The 17,150-nt window shown below is 41.2% G+C and overlaps 1 protein-coding gene and 1 long non-coding RNA gene across 8 annotated transcripts in view; one reads left to right on the forward strand and one right to left on the reverse strand.

Annotated features, from left to right (window-relative positions):
• CUL3 (cullin 3) overlaps positions 1–276 on the reverse strand; it is an 89,821-nt gene extending 89,545 nt beyond the window's left edge. The window contains exon 1 of one of the 2 annotated variants that reach the window (XM_038573952.1): positions 128–276. In XM_038573952.1, the coding sequence (XP_038429880.1) occupies positions 128–193 (66 nt within the window). In that variant the 5' untranslated portion in view covers positions 194–276. The remainder of the gene's footprint in view (positions 1–127) is intronic. The other variant, XM_038573954.1, reaches the window with a different exon arrangement.
• Positions 1–17,150, forward strand: part of LOC102156170 — a 63,821-nt gene that overhangs the window by 831 nt on the left and 45,840 nt on the right. For 2 of the 6 annotated variants that reach the window (XR_005378722.1, XR_005378732.1), the window contains exon 1: positions 1,025–1,047. The exons of 2 other annotated variants lie outside the window; for them this stretch is intronic. This is a non-coding gene — a long non-coding RNA (uncharacterized LOC102156170). Of the gene's footprint in view, positions 1–1,009; positions 1,048–17,150 lie in introns of those variants that run through there. 2 more of the 6 variants (XR_005378730.1, XR_005378729.1) reach the window with 2 other exon arrangements.

Below are 17,150 nucleotides of genomic sequence, written 5' to 3' on the forward strand. Positions count from 1 at the left end.
CGGCCGGCGGCGTGGGGGAGGGGAGGCCGGGCCTGCGGCCTGTTGGGGGAGTTCAGCCCGGGCCTCGCGTGCGGCTCTCCGCCGGGCCCCCCGGCCCCGGGGTCCCAGGCGCCGAGGAGAGACTCACCGGAAAGGCCCGGATCCGCATCTTGGTGTCCTTCCGGCTGCCCGTGCCTTTGCTCAGATTCGACATGGTGCTCGTCCCCTCCCCGGCGGCGGCTTCGGGTCGCACTCCGAGGCGCCGGTGTCACATTTAAGGCGGGCGGGCCGGCGAGGGGCTGCGCTGGGGGGCGGCGGCGGCGGCGGCGGCGGCGGCGCGGCCCCCGGGCTGGGCTGGGGAGCGGGCCGGCCCCTGGGCGGCCGCGGCGGCTCGGGCTCCGGCGGCTCGGGCTCGGGCTCGGGCTCGGGCTCGGGCTCGGGCTCGGGCTGCGGCGGGGCTGGGCTGGGGGGGCTGCGCTGGCGCGGCGCCTCCGCGGGGTCCCCCTCACGCCCGGCTCGGCTCCCTTTATCGCGCTCCTCCGCGATGGCGGCGGCGGCGGCGACGGACAAACATCTCACTGCGCAGGCCGAACGTCCTCCTCCTCCTTCTCCTCCTCCGCCTCGACGAGACGAGATCCGGCCCAGAGGGTGGAGGGGGGAGGAGGGAGGGAGGAGAGCCGGAGAGTGGAGAGATCGGGGGGAGGGGGTGGGAGGACGGGAGGGGGAGGCGGGCGGCCGCGGCGGCGGGGCGGGGCGGGGACGCCGAGATCTCGCGAGACGAGGGCGAGCGCGCTGCCCCGGGTGGGGCGGGGCGAAGCCTGAGAGCGGGCGGGGTCCGCGGGAGGGGAGGAGGGGAGCGGGGAGTTGGGGGAGTGGGCGTGGCCAGCGGGGCGGGGAGGTTGGGTGAGGGGCGGGGCTGAAGGCGGGAGGAGAAAGCTGCCTTTTTGAAAGGGGAGCGACGGCGGCGCGGAGGTGGTTGCTGATTGGTGGAGCGCGGCGCGGGGTGGGAGGGGTCCCGGTCACGTGGGCGGAGGGGGCGGGGCGAGTCCTGAGAGCCGGAGCCGGACGGTAGTGGGCTGGGCGGGGTTGGGCCGGGGTCGGGGGGGGGCGGGGGCGTAGGGGTGCCAGGTGGTTGGCTGCAGTCTTAGAACTGGTTCCTGTGCGAGTTTCTAGGGCATGTGAGCTGGGGGGGTTGGGGGGGGTGTTTGAGTGGAAGCCAGAAAGTCCAAGGAAGAGTTTGTGCAGGAGTCACCTGCGGCCGTGAGTGCTGTGTGCCCTACGAGGGGCTCCAACGGGGTGCGCGCCCCCGCCCTCGGGATTGAGGGGTGCCGCTCATCCAGGCCCCTTCCTGGGGGAACCCGGGACTCCAGAGCGTTAAAACCTCTTTCTCATCCTTGAAATAAAATGACAACTCCCTTCATGTAGTATTTTGGCAGGTGGTGAAGAATAGAGCGGTAGGATGATAGGAACCTGCCCTTGACCTGCCGAATCATTTCTGCCATTAACCAAGAGTATTGTCGATTTTGGAAGCCGAAATTACTGTCTTTGATCCCAGGTTGTTGTGATTTTGGAAGTTGTTTTTGTCACTGTGGTCAAGGGGTCTAGTTGGATTCATCCGTTTTGCTCTTTATCTTTTTATTGATTGTGAATTTTACTTCCTGATTTACCTCTTTGCCCAATTGGTATTCTATCTGGACTTCTGACACTGCAAAGAATTATGGGAGTTCCCACTAAAATTTATAATGTCCTTTTAGGTGAGAACCTACTGTTGGGATGGGCACCTACATGTGGAAACTGAGGTTTTGATAGTTTGCTTACTTATTGTGATACTTTTCAATACCTCTTTATTTTTTATTTTTTAATTTTTTTCAATACCTTTCTTAAAGCAAGGATGTTAATACTTTTTTTATAGCATTTGAAAGCTGCGGTTTTATACTCTTTAAGTCAACAGAAATCTACTTTGTTGTGTGATTTGCCCTAAGTTAACTTAATCATGATGACTAAATTTAGGAATGTTGTGCTTTCATCCCCTATTTTGTGGAATGCCCCTTTGTAAATGTATTTTCTTGCTTTGTTTTCTGGTATTTGCTAGTGGAAACTTGAGTTTAAGAAATAAGGATATTGCTTGAAGCAATACCCCTGTAAATACTGAAGCTAAAAATAGGTCATCAAGAACTGGGTTGATAAGATTGGGAAGGGCGCTGATTTAATATAAGATGGTAGGAGTCTTGGATAGGAGGGTATAATCTATATGCAGATTGGACCTTCATTTCCATAATCATTAGGATATAATAACAACGGATGTTTTTCTATTGGTTGCACTGCCTGTGGCCCAATTTCTTTGGATAGAAGACCATAAGTTCTAGAGCCAGCTCTGTCAGTTTACTAGCTGTATTTTGCGTCTTTGTGGGAAAGAGTCTTCATCTGTAAAATGGGGGGAAAAGTAGTATTTCCTTCTTGGGCTACTATGAAATTTAGATGATTAACAGATTTTTAAAAGCCCTGAGAGCAGCGCTCAGCACAGAGTAAGCCACTCAATACCTCTTAGCTATTGTTATCATGGGTAATTAAGACCAAGGGCGTGCTATCTTCCTTCATTCAATTTTTTTTTTTGAAAAATACTTGTATGCTTTTAAAATGAATCTTGTTTTAAAACGAAGCTGGTCTCCAACACTTGGATTTCACAAGCCAATAAAATACTCCTCAAAAAGCTGGGGAACTAATATAGGGTTGATGACTTTAGTTTGACAAGTGAGGGCATTAGAAAGGAATAACTAGCATAGACTAGCCTCATTATCTTATATATATATTTTTACTATAGAAACAAGAGAAGGTAATTTTTGAATAAAGGCCAGTTCTTTAAATTCATTAATTTTGCCTTACGAAGAATAATACAGTTAGTTTATTTTTCTTATTTCATCGTGAACCTGAGAAAATATCATGGGCCAGCATTTAGGAACCTTCTGAATTAAAGCATATTTCCACGTAATTGTGAATCATATAATAACTTTTTAAATTTACAGTATTTGTTTTGTGAACCCAGACTTTTTTCACACGCCTGTTTTGCTCAAGCAAAATTTGGCTGCATCTTCAAAGAATCACCGTCAGTTGCATCTTTTGTTAGGCTTTTAACCACAACAGACCAAGAAAAACTCTTCAAAATGAATTTGCCACTGACATCAAGAAATCTACCAACTTATTTGTTCATTTATGAATTCATTTATTCAAGATCTGTTTATTTACGGCTGCTATATGTCATTCACTAGGGTGAATAAGACAGACGAGACCTGCCATCACTGAGTATATAGTCCTTTTCACATCTCAAAATTTGGAAACCACAGACCCAAGTTGGATTTGGCAACAACTTCCTATACACTGCAGTCCAGAAATCAGAGATTTTCCTTCCTAGAAAATCAGCAATCTCAAAACATATATGAAATATTCTCATAAGCATGAGCTATCCTTCTGTACTGGGTGGTATTCCTTGACTTGCAAGGAAGCAAAGTAGCAAGTGAATTTTCAAAATACTAGTTTTTCTGCCAACTGCCACCTGATCTAGCAAAGAAAGCAGTGCTGAAATAGGAACTCACTAGACGCTGCGTGCCTGCCGGTTGGTATTCTTACTTATGCTGACCATGTCCTGACACAGGAGAACAGTGGCCCCATTTCCATTTATTTGTATGGAACACGTGCAGTCAGAGAAGCCAGGAGGCTGGGTAGGCCAGTACCTTCTCTACATCCCAATCTGAAATGGACAGCACAGGCTGTGAGAAGCCAGCGAAAGAGAATAGCTTCTTCTTGACCATGAGTTTCTAGGTATCCAGGATACCAACCCACTTTAATCACTGTTTCAGACCTGATTTGATTGTGTAGATACTGGTTATTAAAACAGCTGACAGCCTACCAATTCAATTAGAAAGACCCGTTCGATGGTTTTGACTGGACAAAAACTGTTAGGGAAACGTATGTTCTTCAGATTGGAAGGAGAAGATTTATAGATATTATCACTTCTTTGAAAATAAAGGCTAGGTCTTCTACTTTCTTTCTTGTTTCCAGTAGGTGACCAGTAAGTATTGTAGGTTATTAGATTTGCATGTGTTTAGAGTAGTAGCATTCATATGTGTCTTATAAGAGGACATGTTATAGGACTATCCCATTGAGAGTATAACCACAGACACTTACATATATGAAAACTGTAGATTTTCATGTACACTTACATATATGAAAACTGTAGATTTCCATGTACTTTTTCTACTGTGTCCTTACTATTTTCCATACATATATATGCACACATATATATCCATTATCAAAGCAGGAAGTATATAAGATGTGAGAGCATATGAGAAAAGTTACGTCTTGTATTAAAGAAAAAAAATTTTTAAGATTTTATTTATTTATTCATGAGAGACACACACAAAGAGAGGCAGAGACATAGGCAGAGGAAGAAGCAGGCTCCATGCAGGGAGTCTGATGCGGGACTTGATCCCAGGACTCCAGGATCATGCCCCGGGCTGAAGGCAGGCACCAAACCGCTGAGCCACCCAGGCATCCCTAAAGAAAAATCTTAAATGTCTGTTATATCATAAAAACTCATCTCCATTTTTCATCACATTGTCATGCTAAATAAAGTCATCTCACTGGCAGCTTTGGAAGCTTTGTAGTTAGCCTGGACAGTGTTCTGTCTTCTACATTTATCACGAAAGTTAATATTTTGGAATAAAAATATCTATACAGCTAACTGAATTTAACAGAATATAAATTCTCTAAAATTATAGGTATTTCATGCAATTTTGTAATTTTATTTTGAGGAAAAAGAATTTATTTTGAGGAAAAAGAATTTCCTCTTACCGATAGCAGTAACTGTGTCAAGAAACCTCTAGGGGACAATTATGAATATGTATTGCTTTCCTTCATGATGAATGAAGTATATGTTGAATTTTATAACTCATCAGCTCTTCTTTGTGAAGTAAGTTAATTTTGGAGTTGAGATAAAGCACGGTTCCAAAAAGCTATGAAAGTAAATAGTTTAAATTTTATGCTAGATATAGTAATTGTGTGAATTATAAATACAACAGTTAACAGTCACCAAATGTAATAAAATAGCATTATCTTCAAACTTGCTCAATAAGCTATTTATCTTTAGTTCATAGTTAAATGGTATTCTTTACTGTATCTTGAACTAGTAAAAATCAAAATCTGGCAGAGGTGAAGAATAAACTTTAAGAGACTAAAAAACAAGAAAAAAATTATTTGGGCCAATTTCTAGCTGTATATTAATATAATTAATTAAGTCCTAAAGAGAGGTTGATTTCTGAATCTTCTAGTTTTTGAATGGCTGGTTATTGGGCAGAAGACCCATTGAATGGGTAGTTTTGAGAAAGGGGCAACATGGACACCTTTTTAAAATGAAACCAGCAACTTAAATCTAATCCAGTTGAAAACTTTTTTTTTTTTTAAGATTGTATTTATTCATGAGAGACACAGAGAGAGAAAGCGCAGACATAGACAGAGGGAGAAGCAGGCTCCTTGCAGGGAACCTGATGTGGAACTCGATCCCAGGACCCCAGGATCAGGCCCTGAGCCGAAGGAAGACGCTCAACCACTGAGCCACCCAGGCATCCCTGGTTGAAAATCTTTTAAAGCATTTTCATTTATGAGACCTTTAGAAATAGTACTTCTCTACTACTGAAATCCTTGTTGAGGAGTGCCTGTCTTTCCATGAACCTTTATCTTTTGGGAAAAAGTTGCTTTAGGTACTTGGATTGTTAAGACACTTTCGCATTTTATAATAATAATAATAATAATAATAATAAATAATTATATAAATAATAACAATAAATTATTATTATAATTTACTATATAAATTAATTATTATAATTAATTATTATAATTAATTATATTAATGATTAATATAATTTATTATATAAAATTTTATATATATTTATTATTATTATAATAAATAATAATTATATAAATAAATAATAATAATAATAAAAATTATTATTAATTGCATTTGTCCTTTTTCGAGGGGGGGATGCACTTTTATTACCACCCTGATTTCTTGCTTTAAAGGATTCATCCATTGGGGATGGACTTAGTGGGTGGTGGTGTTCACTTCATACTACAGTAGCCACTCCTCCCTACTTCCTAGCTTAGCCTGTGAATGTGTAACGTAGACCCCAGGCAATGAGACCCTCTCTCCCAGCAACTCTTAGTAGGTGACCTTAGGACACGGACAGTTTGTGAGCATGTGGACAGTGGCAGTGGGTGGTGTAGCCTCCTCTTCCTGAATGACTAGCTATCATTCAGCATGACCTGCTCTTCAGCTTTCCAGCGGGCCATGGTTCCTGTTTGTTCTCCAACCCTGGTCTTCCCATCTTCTCTCATTTCTTTATTATCATTATTATGCATTTTTTTAATGTAAGTATAGTTGACACACAACATTACGTTAGTTCCGAGTGTACAATGTAGTGATTCAACAAGTCTACACATTATGCTGTGCTCCATACAAGTGTGCTATCATCTGTCACTATACAATGCAATTTCAATATCATTGACCATATTCCATAAGCTGTGCCTTTTATCCCCATGACTTACTTATTCCACACCTGGAAGCCTGTATTTCCCACACCCCTTCACCCACTTTGCCCATCCCTTACCATCCTCCCCTCTGGCTACCATCAGTTTGTTCTCTGTATTCGTGGGTCTGTTTCTGTTTTTTGTTTGTTTATTCATTTGTTTTTTTTTTTTTTTTTACCACCTTCCCTCATTTCTGTGCAAACATGCCTTCCCCAAATTCCATTTTTTCTTAAAATAGTCAAAATTTGTTTCCGTTGTGTATCAGTCAGGGTCCTGACAGGAAACAGATGGCTCCCTCAAACAGGGAAATTGAGGCGAGTTTAATTCAGGGACTATTTACAGAAGTGCAGGCAGAGTTAGGGCGTGATCAAGGGATGATGAAGCACCTCAGGACTAGTAGCAGTCAAGAACCTTGCAGCACTTCTAGGCTAAAAGGGCTAAGAGAAGTGGCCATCAGATTTGGAGAGAGAATTCTCTCTGTAGTTGTGGTTTGGGACTGCCTAACAGGCTGAGGCTTAGGGGAGAACCCAAGCTAGGCAAAGTAGGGAGACAGCCAAGAGAGAAAATACCCTAGCCTCACTCCCCTCTTTCCCCTGGACTTCTGGCTGGTGGCTTCCATTGGATGAACTTAACCAGAAGCCAGAAGGCAAGGGAGCCCATTGATGGAGCCCATAAAGGTCAATCTTCCCAGACACAAAACTGAATAAAGAAGGGTGGAGAATAGATCTGGAGAGACAAACAAGGAATGTCCATGTAGAGTGCTTGCAAGCAGACTTTTGGTTGATGAAGTAAAGTAGACCTGTACATTAATTTTTTGAAATCCCCTCATATAGTTGTAGAATCTGTGCAATGTAGGAAGTTTACTGGTTGAGGAAATAAATGGAGGCTGATATCCAAAGCAGGTGTCCTGGCAAGTGCTGTCATTACCTGATGGAAAGCGCACCTGTTTCCTTGATCAAAGTTGCCAACTGCCCTCTAAGTTGTGAAGGAATGGGGTTGGATTTCTCTGGGTGGTAGCCAAGGCTCTTTGGGCCTTTTCTAATTCACATGAAAACCATCATATACACTAGCAGTGTCTGTGCATTGCCAATATTTTAAACTGTGAAATAATACAGCTCCATAGGTAGCTGATTCCAGTGCCAGCTCTGAAATCAAACTACCTGGATTCTAATTCGAGTTCTAGAGTGAATCATTTATTCTCATCAGTAAAATTAGGTGAATAGTAGTGCCAACTTCATGAGGCTAGTGTGAGAATCAAATTAAATAATGTAGATAAAGTACTTTGTATAACTCCAGCCACATAGTTTGAATCCAAGAAATATTAGTGATTATTTTATGGTTAATTGCTAATACCATTTTCAAAAAATATTTATTTATTTGAGATAGAGCATGAGTGGAGGAGCAGAGGGAGAAAGAATACCAAGCAGACATAGGGCTGAGCACGGATCCCGATATGGGGCTTGATCTCATGACCCCTAGATCATGACCTGAGCTCAAACCAAGGGTTGACGCTCAGCCGACTGTGCCATCCAGGCACCCCGCTAATACCATTTTGACTCCTTAGGTTTGATAAATGTCAAACAAGTGTTTACTAGTTTCTGCATTCATGCAGTCACCACAACACTCAGTTTGCTCCATCTAATTTCCAGTGCCCAGACCCATGCCCCCTATATGGCTACTTCCCTATCATCTGTACCTGGTACAGGGACTTCCATCCTCTCAATTATGTCATTTTCCAATCCCATTCATCTTACCTGCAACTTTTGCTTCTATAGGGCCAATTCACTAGATTTCTCTTCTCTGTGGAGGAAGTTCCTGAGTCATCTATCCTCATAGACTGAGGAGCAGCAAGCCCCCTAAAACCAAATGAAATGAAGCAGCAATGATGGGAATTCTGCTTTGGCTTTCAAATTAGGTCAACATCTCTAACAAGCTTTAAATTACTCAGACACCCTCTCTGTACTTTGATATTTGATTTCACCACAACTCTAGAATGAAAACTTTCAATCTATTATGCTTATTTTAAGGTTTAATAAGGGACTTTTAAAAATAAACACACAAAGCAATGGATCCTATCATTTCTCATGATCTTTCTTACACCGCCTTCTTTCTTACTAAAATACACAAATGATAAACTTTGAATGTATAAATAACATATGGTTCAATTTTTCATTTTGCCTCTGCATTCCCTTTCCCACTGCCATGTTGCTTTTGTCATATACAAGAGGACAGCTAAGTTGGGCCTTACATCATGACGGTGACTGAAAAATAAACACATGGCAAATTAAATTCATCATTAAGATTTTGATCAATGTATGATGCTATATTAGCTGAAAAATTTTTGTCTACTGATAAGAAGGCAGTTCTTTCCATAATTGTATCCAGACTTTTAGAAGCCAAAGAAATGGTCCACGTGTCTCTTATTGGATCAACTCATTCACCCTCAGCTTTTGGTGAATTAACACAAATAGCACCTAAAGTGACACTAACCAGTGATATACGACAGCAAGTGACTGTGGGAAGGAAGAGGGAAGGATTACACATTAACTGAATATAACAACATCACTTTTTAAAACAAGCCAGCAGACCGTCCTCTATATCAATACCTGGCATGTAGTTTGAACTCAAAGAAGATTAGCAGTTATCAGATGGTTATATCAAAGCAATCAAGTAGATGAGCATCTGAGGAAATCTATGAAATTAGATGACTATTAACAACTAAAATTATTCATAAAAATAGTGCATCTGAATTAGCTAAATTATTTTTTGCTTCCAGTAACAGAAAACCTAACTCATTGGCATACGCAGTAATCGAATCTATTATCTCATGTGAAAGCAGTCCAGAATTAGTATGGGTTCCAGGCATGGTCCACCAGGGCTCTGGCCCAGCTCTGTGGCAATTCTCACGGCCCTGCCCTAGGACAGGCGAAAGCAGCGGTAGCCCATTATGGGTATTGCTTCACCAGACACAGCAAAGTCCAGACTAGAAGACAAGAGAGACTGACTATCTCTTCTTTAGGGCTTTGTGTTACCAGCTAGGAAACTATTCCCAGAAGCAACTCAGGAGACTCTCTCATGGCTCGCTGGCCAAGACTAAGTTATATGTCTTTTTTAACCCACACAGTGGCAAGGGCAAATGGGCGGAGTTTATACTAATCACTGGGGTAGAATAGATCTTGAGAGTCTACTACTACCACTGTTAGTACAGCGCACTTTCATTTATCTCTGAAGAGACTTTATATGGGAATTAATGAGTTTGAGAAGTATGGTGGGAAGTGTGTGTGTGTCTGTGTGAATAATAGGGTGTTTTGTTAATAAAGGGAGCATGATCTCAGTCCCCAAAACACACTGAAAGAATATTTCTTAAACGTAATAAGGAGATCAAAGAGAAGAATGAAGGACCCACAGAAAGGTACAGTTTGTTTCAAAAAGGTAGCATAGACATGCACATTTACATAGACACCTACACCCTCCTTTCTGGTAGTGTTAGCTTCTCTTTCAGAGGTGCTGGAGATAACTTATTCTTTGCTCCCTGCTTTCATGAGATCTCGAGACAAGGGTAGCCATAGCAGATGAGGACAGGTGGTTGCTCATATAAGGCAATGTGACAGGTGCTGAAGAGGCCCCTTGACCCTCCAAATTCTCCCCTCTAAAAACAAAATGAAACAAGCCAAATGCACGAAAACAGAGATTAAACTAGCCATCTGCTTAAGTGAGCAAGATAGTAAGATATGAGATAGGTTGTGAAAAGCACTGTGCTGTCTCAACCAAGTAACACTCCACTTTTAGGCCCAAAGTCAACAGTTGCACTACCAGATAAAGCATTATGTCTTTTCAGATGTAAATGCTGTGGGAAGAAGACTACAGTAAGCCTCCAACACCTTAGCATTAATTATTACATCATAGACACTAAGTGTACCTGGAGACCAGCAAATTCCCTAGATAGGATCTTTAAAAAGGGGAAAGCAACTTCTTTACCATTTTGCCTGTATTCCCAGCAATACATGGGTTTCTATGTAAAGCACATGGGAAGATAATGTGATCAATGGAATCACATACGGGCCCTATTTGAGCCAATTGATGGGCATCAAATTAAAACTCTCAGGAGAAGAGTCTGTGTCCTCCTGGGAGCTCCTCTTCTGCCAGTCTACTTTGTGAGGGGGATCCTGAGATTCTTTTTTTCACTGCCTTTTTGTGAACAAGAGATTGGCTCCTCTCCACATTCCAATGGAAGTTAATAAAGACATCTCTTAAGAATGAACTATAACCTTGGGTTCATTTTAGCCCCTCCTCAAGGAAATGAGTGGATATGTGAGAACTTTGTATTGGGATTTTTAGCTCAAATGTTACTACTTGATGTGGAAATGTTTGTTGATCATTCTGGAATATTTCAAACTCATGATCCCATCTTCACTGATTGATAGTAAAGGTGTATGTGTCTCCCAAAGATGTAAAGAGCTGGTTTAACAAGGAGACTTCTCCTTGGGAACAGGAGTTCATACTTTAGGTCAGATCTATTCTTAATTTATTACCCTCCACCCCTTTTTTTACATTCACTAAGTTCCTACAAGTAAAAAAAATTCTAAAGTACATTTTCTGGGAGTTCTTATTTGATTACACTTTTGCAGAGGAAAGGAGGGCTAATGCTAAACATTTACTACATGTATGCCTGTTTCACTACTCAATTTTTCTCACTTTGTTTTCCTGGCAATCTTGTCCCATGCAGAGACAAAGAGCTCTGGATTTGACCCCAGGCTCCATACTAATTAGCTGAATGATCTGGGTACTCCTATATGAAGAGGGTATAATAACAGTACCTACCTCATTAGACTGTTGGCAGAATTAAATGAAGTAAGAAGCCTTAGTTGTTGGCCGCCTGGGTGGCTCAGTTGGTTAGTATCTGCCTTTGGCTCAGGTCATGATCCCAGGGTCCCAGAACAGAATCCCACAGACTCTGCCCAGCGGGGAGCCTGATTCTCCCTCTGGCTCTCCCTGCTTGTGCTCTCTCTAATAAATAAATACAATCTTAAAAGAAAATTATCACTTGCCCTTAGCACCTTGCAAATAACAAGCACTTAGTAAATGTCTGCTCTCATTTCACTGTTTTTCTCATCTTACAGATCAGAGTCCTATCTGAGTGAACCAAAGTAACTTGTCATATCTGAGAAAAATTAAGTAATTTGCCTAAGGGTGCCACATATGTAAATCATGAGAGAGGGATTCAAGCCCTTAGTTCCAAGTTTGTCTAGTTCTAGGGTCTGCACATTTCACAACTCTGTTATTTTTCTGTTGAATCGCCTATTTCACATGCTCTATTCCACATGGGGGAGCAGGACAAAGCTCCTAAAAGTTGAAGAATTAAAAAGTAGTACTTTTTTGGTATTACTCTGAGTTCTCTGCACTTGGAGAGACCAACACATGTCTAGGCCCAACACTCTGGTGCATGGGGCGGGGAGTGGGGTAGGGGTGGGTGTAATGTGGTTTGCCCAGGGTCATGTATGTAACTAGTAGGCAACAGAACCCTGGTGGGAAGTGTGTGTGGCTGCATTACCCATGCTCCTGACCACCTGCTGGACCACCTTCTGCTTTGAAAAAGCTCTCAATGTGTGCTAATGTGTTTAGTACAATATACAATTAAACTCTAAATGACAAGAACCTGGGCCATCTGCATGGCCCAGTGGCTGAGTGTCTGCCTTTGGCTCAGGTCATGATCCTGGGGTCCTGGGATGAGTCCCACATCAGGCTCCCCACAGGAGAGCCTGCTTCTCCCTCTGCCTCTCTGTGTCTCTCATTAATAAAAATGAATGAATGAATGAATGAATGCATAAATAAATAGAACTTGGGAATGAGGTGATATTAATCAGGGTTCTCCAGAGAAACAGGACCAATAGGAGAAAAGTAGGTAGGTTAGTTGGTAGGTAGATAGATTTATTATAAGCAGTTGGCTCATTATTAATGGAGGCCGAGAAGTCCCTTGATGTGCCATCTGTAAGCTAGAGAACCAGGAAAGCCAGTGGTATAATTCATTTTGAGTCCAAAGGCCCAAGAACCAGGAGTGCTGATGTCCAAGAACAGGAGCAAATGAACGTCCCAGCAGAAAAAGAGAATAAATTCATTCTTCCTCTATCTTTGCTTATTCTGGCCCTCATCAATTGGGTGATGCCCACCCACATCAAAGGGAAACTTGTTATGGTTCAGGGTGCCTAGAAGGTAAGATTGCTCTCTGTAAGGCATTCCAATGCATGTTACAGGTTATAGCAAATATAATTGGTGATTTGATTTTGAATATTGAAGTCATCACAAGAGTCAATTTGGAATATTTATTATTATTATTTTACATTTTTAAAAATTTAAATTCAATTTGCCAACATATAGTATATCACACAATACTCATCCCATCAAGTGCCTCCTCATTGCCTGTCACCCAGTTACTCCATTTCCCTACCCACCTCCCCTTCCGCAACCCTTTATTTGTTTTCCAGAGTTAGGGAGTCTCTCGTGGTTTGTCACCCTTTCTAATTTTTCCCACTCAGTTCCTCTCCTTTCCCTTATCATCCCTTTCACTATTTCTTATATTCCACGTATGAGTGAAGTCATATGATAATTGTCTTTCTCCGATTGACTTATTTCACTCAGCATAATAACCTTCAGTTCCATCCACATAAAAGCAAATGGTGGGTATTTGTCTCTTCTGATGGCTGAGTAATATTCCATTGTGTGTGTGTGTATGTGTGTGTGTGTATAATATCTTTATCTATTCATCTGAATTTGGAATATTTAAATCACCCTAAAATATAAAAAATAAATGTATATTTTCATTATATGTTGAGTTTTACCTCAAACAGAAAAAAAAAAAAAAAAAAAAAAGAGCCACAAACAAATCCTGGACTCTGTTTAACATATGCAGGCTGATATATTTAGGAAAGAGGTGCACTGATATTTCCCACTGCATTTGAAATGCATTAAAAAAAGTTTGTCGGGGGCAGCCCAGGTGGCTCAGTGGTTTAGCGCCGCCTTCAGCCCATGGCGTGATCCTGGAGACCCAGGATCGATTCCCATGTCGGGCTCGCTGCATGGAGCCTGCTTCTCCCTCTGCCTGTGTCTCTGCCTCTCTCTCTCTCTTTGTGTCTCTCATGAATAAATAAATAAAATCTTAAAAAAACAAGTTTGTTGGATGGCTACAGGAACAGGTAGACAGATATGTGAGAACACTCTTAGTGCAATGTTAATTCTAGGATCTAGGTGGTAGGTATACAGATATTCACTGCATAGTTTTTTCAACTTTATCGCAGCTTTGAAAAATTTCAATAAAGTTTTGGAAAAACATGAATACGTTGGATTAAATTACTTATAGTCAGACTTTATTGAAAAGAATGGTCTCACAGGAAATGAATTCGATACGTGAAAATATAGAATTAACGATGATATTGATTGCAAATTATTAAGTGCTTAGTATGTGCCTGGCAGTGGACAAAGTGTTTAGTAAGTGTTATCTAATTTAATTAGTATTGTTTAGAGTATGTATTGCTATCTTTATTTTACAGGTTAAGAAAAAGTGTAGAAGTTTCCCTAACTTTGGAGACTGTGTATCTGGTAAACAACCACAACTGAGAGTCAAACCACATCTGTCTGAATCACTGAGCTCCAGGAAAGGGAAATCTGATTTGGGGACATTTAGAGATTATCCAGTTTAGTTTCCTACCCCATGTGCAAGACACAAAGAATCAGTAGTGCTAAAATCCCAGAATTTCTACTCTTTGGCCAAGGCTTTTGTCACTAATCATAATGTGTCTCTAAGGGCTGTTGGGTTTTGTTTTTTGTTTTTTTTTACAAAATGGATTTACTATAGGATTCCTTTAAGTAACAAATTTCCATAATGCACTTTAATATAATTGGTAGTAGAATTTCATCTATATGCTTTTTGTGAGTATCATATGTGTCATAATCAATGGCACCCTGATGCTGTAAACAGTATGTCCAACAATGCATCTTGGGCTTTTGAATGTACTTAAATTATGCATGTCCCCCTGGTGGAAAAAATGCATGAAATTCTGAAATCATATGGATTGCATCCATTTGAGTGAAAGTGCTACCCCTTCTGATAATTCTGGAATTTTGTTTTTCATAGCTCAATTCCAAACCCACGACTTTTCTGAAACCTTTTTATTTTTATTTTAGTTTAAGCAGTGACTGATTTACACCATGCAAACCACTTGAAAAAAAAAATGAACATAGATGAGGGAACTTGACCATTAAACAAGAAAAAAGACATGTGTACATCCTTTCCTCTGCTTGCATCTCTCTCTTTACCCGAACTCATCTCTAACACTATTTCCCAAAATTCTGGCAAGGACATGTGTGGCATGAAAAAAAATGAAGGGATCCACAAAATCTTTTAGGTTTTAAGTTCCAGGCAGCTGTCCATCTACCCTAGTGCTACTAGTCTAATATTTGGCAACTTTGGAGTTAGAAGTCTTCGGTTTATCTTTTTTTTTTTAAGATTTTATCTATTTATTCATGAGAGAGAGAGAGAGAGAAACAGGCTCCATGCAGGGAGCCTGACGTGGGACTCGATCCTGGGTCTCTAGGATTACACCCTGGGCCGAAGGCGGCACTAAACCACTGAGCCACCCAGGCTGCCCGGTTTATCTCTTTTTGCGTGTGTAACTAGATGAGTGTCAGTGAAGCTCCTGATCTTCTGAGCCATTTCCTCACCAGCTATAAAATACTTATCTGACAGGATTATTGTGGGCATCAAAGGAAAATGTATTTAGGACTTGACAGCAAAACAACAAAGACATAAAAACTAAGAACAAGATAGTAAACAATTTTTAAACTTTTGTCATTTGTTTGGTTTTGCCATTTTCTGTAAGGCATAATTATGTTTCCATTGTATGATGAAACCATGAACTTTTATTTTCAAAACATAGAAGACAATTCTCCATGGGTCTCTTGTATACTGGCATACCTTTCAAGTGAGGTATTGATTACCTTTACTATGGACTATCTTTTCAAAAGATTTTTGTACAGTTAACAGCCTTGAAAGACAGACAGTGTCTCTGGAGCAAAGAGCAGGCCTGCCTATTGTCTACCATAAAAAATTTGGGTTTCTAACCCCAGTGGTTTTCTCCCATAACATAGTCCATTGCACGTACAATTATCTATACGGTCTTGTCCATGTTGCCTGTGGGAAGTGAACCTCAGGAACCTGAGGTGCAAATGTGAATTCTCTGGCTCTTGCTATGTGTAGCACAGTCTCTTGTCTCTGACCCAGGAGTCTTGTGTTTTCTCCCAGCCTTCATCAAACAACAGCATGCCAGTTTGTTTGCTGGCAAGGAAAGTAAAATCTCAGACCCTTCACAGTTCTTGACAAGAAGTTGAGATGCAAAATGGAAACAAAGATTTTTCCTCCTATCATGTCTTGAGACCATTTTTTACAAAACATATGCCATTTGGGGGGAGAATGAGTAGTGTATTATAGTGATTAAACACACACTGTGGCAGAGTGTCTGGCTTCAAATCCTCTCTTTTATTTTGAATTCCCCAGAAACAGACTCTCTGATAAGGATATGAGTAAAAATAGTATATTTGGGAGGTAATCCCAGTAATCATTAGTAAGGATTGAGGAAATAAGAAAGGGAAGGAGAAACAGCCAGTAAGTAATGAATTTTTCAAGCAAGTTATGGCTGTGTATAGCAAAAAAGTTACTTTTCCTTGGGAACTCCTGTAGCCAATAGAGTACTTTTGTTTCTGAGTTATCCTGCCTGAGGAGTGAGGGACCTGCCTGGGATATCATATACCAAACACCAACCCATCATTGATTGAGAGCTCCTGGGTGGAGGTCAGTGCAAATTCTACCTCTGGATTTTCTGGCCTGTCTTGCGTATAGCACAGAGTGGGCTGCAGCAGGCCCTGGCAGAAGTGAGGCCTCAGTGTACATTACATTGATAAGGCCCAAGGGGATATAGTTGGCATATCCACAGCCTTTGCTATAGACATCCTCTAGCACTGTATTTTTGGGGAGTCACTCAACCTGGTTATGCTGCTGTTTCCTCATCTCCAAAATGGAAATTATAATAGCACCAACTACATAGTGTTTATAGAAGGATTAAAGAAATAATCTATGTAAAGCACTTAAAACAGGCCACAGTGTTTTGTAAGCACTTAGTAAATATTGGCTATTGTTAGAGAAGACTATGACATTTATTCATCGGTATTTTATCTATATCATTTTTTGTAAGTTGACTTCTAATTCCTTAACACTGGAGCTTTATTTTACTGAGTGCCTGAAATTGGATTCTTACAGATTCAAGGTATATTTATGCTCACCATTTGTCAAGGACCAACATCGGCTGCCTCATGGAAAGCACCAAGAAAGATGTGTTTAAAACTTATTATTCCTATTTAAATTTCCTTAGAGAATTTATGGGGCTAAGCATTCCTGAACTCTTTAATTTAAAGATTTACTGCTTTGTCAGAGAAACTAATTAAATCTTATTTGAAGTGTCAGTAACACAGCAGCATCAGACTGGATTTTCTATTCTATTATGGGAATGAGAATATAAAAGAGAAGTGTGTGTTTTAAACTCAAT

The sequence above is a fragment of the Canis lupus genome, chromosome 25 (genome assembly GCF_011100685.1).
Source record: "Canis lupus familiaris isolate Mischka breed German Shepherd chromosome 25, alternate assembly UU_Cfam_GSD_1.0, whole genome shotgun sequence".
Taxonomy (NCBI): Eukaryota; Metazoa; Chordata; class Mammalia; order Carnivora; family Canidae; genus Canis; species Canis lupus.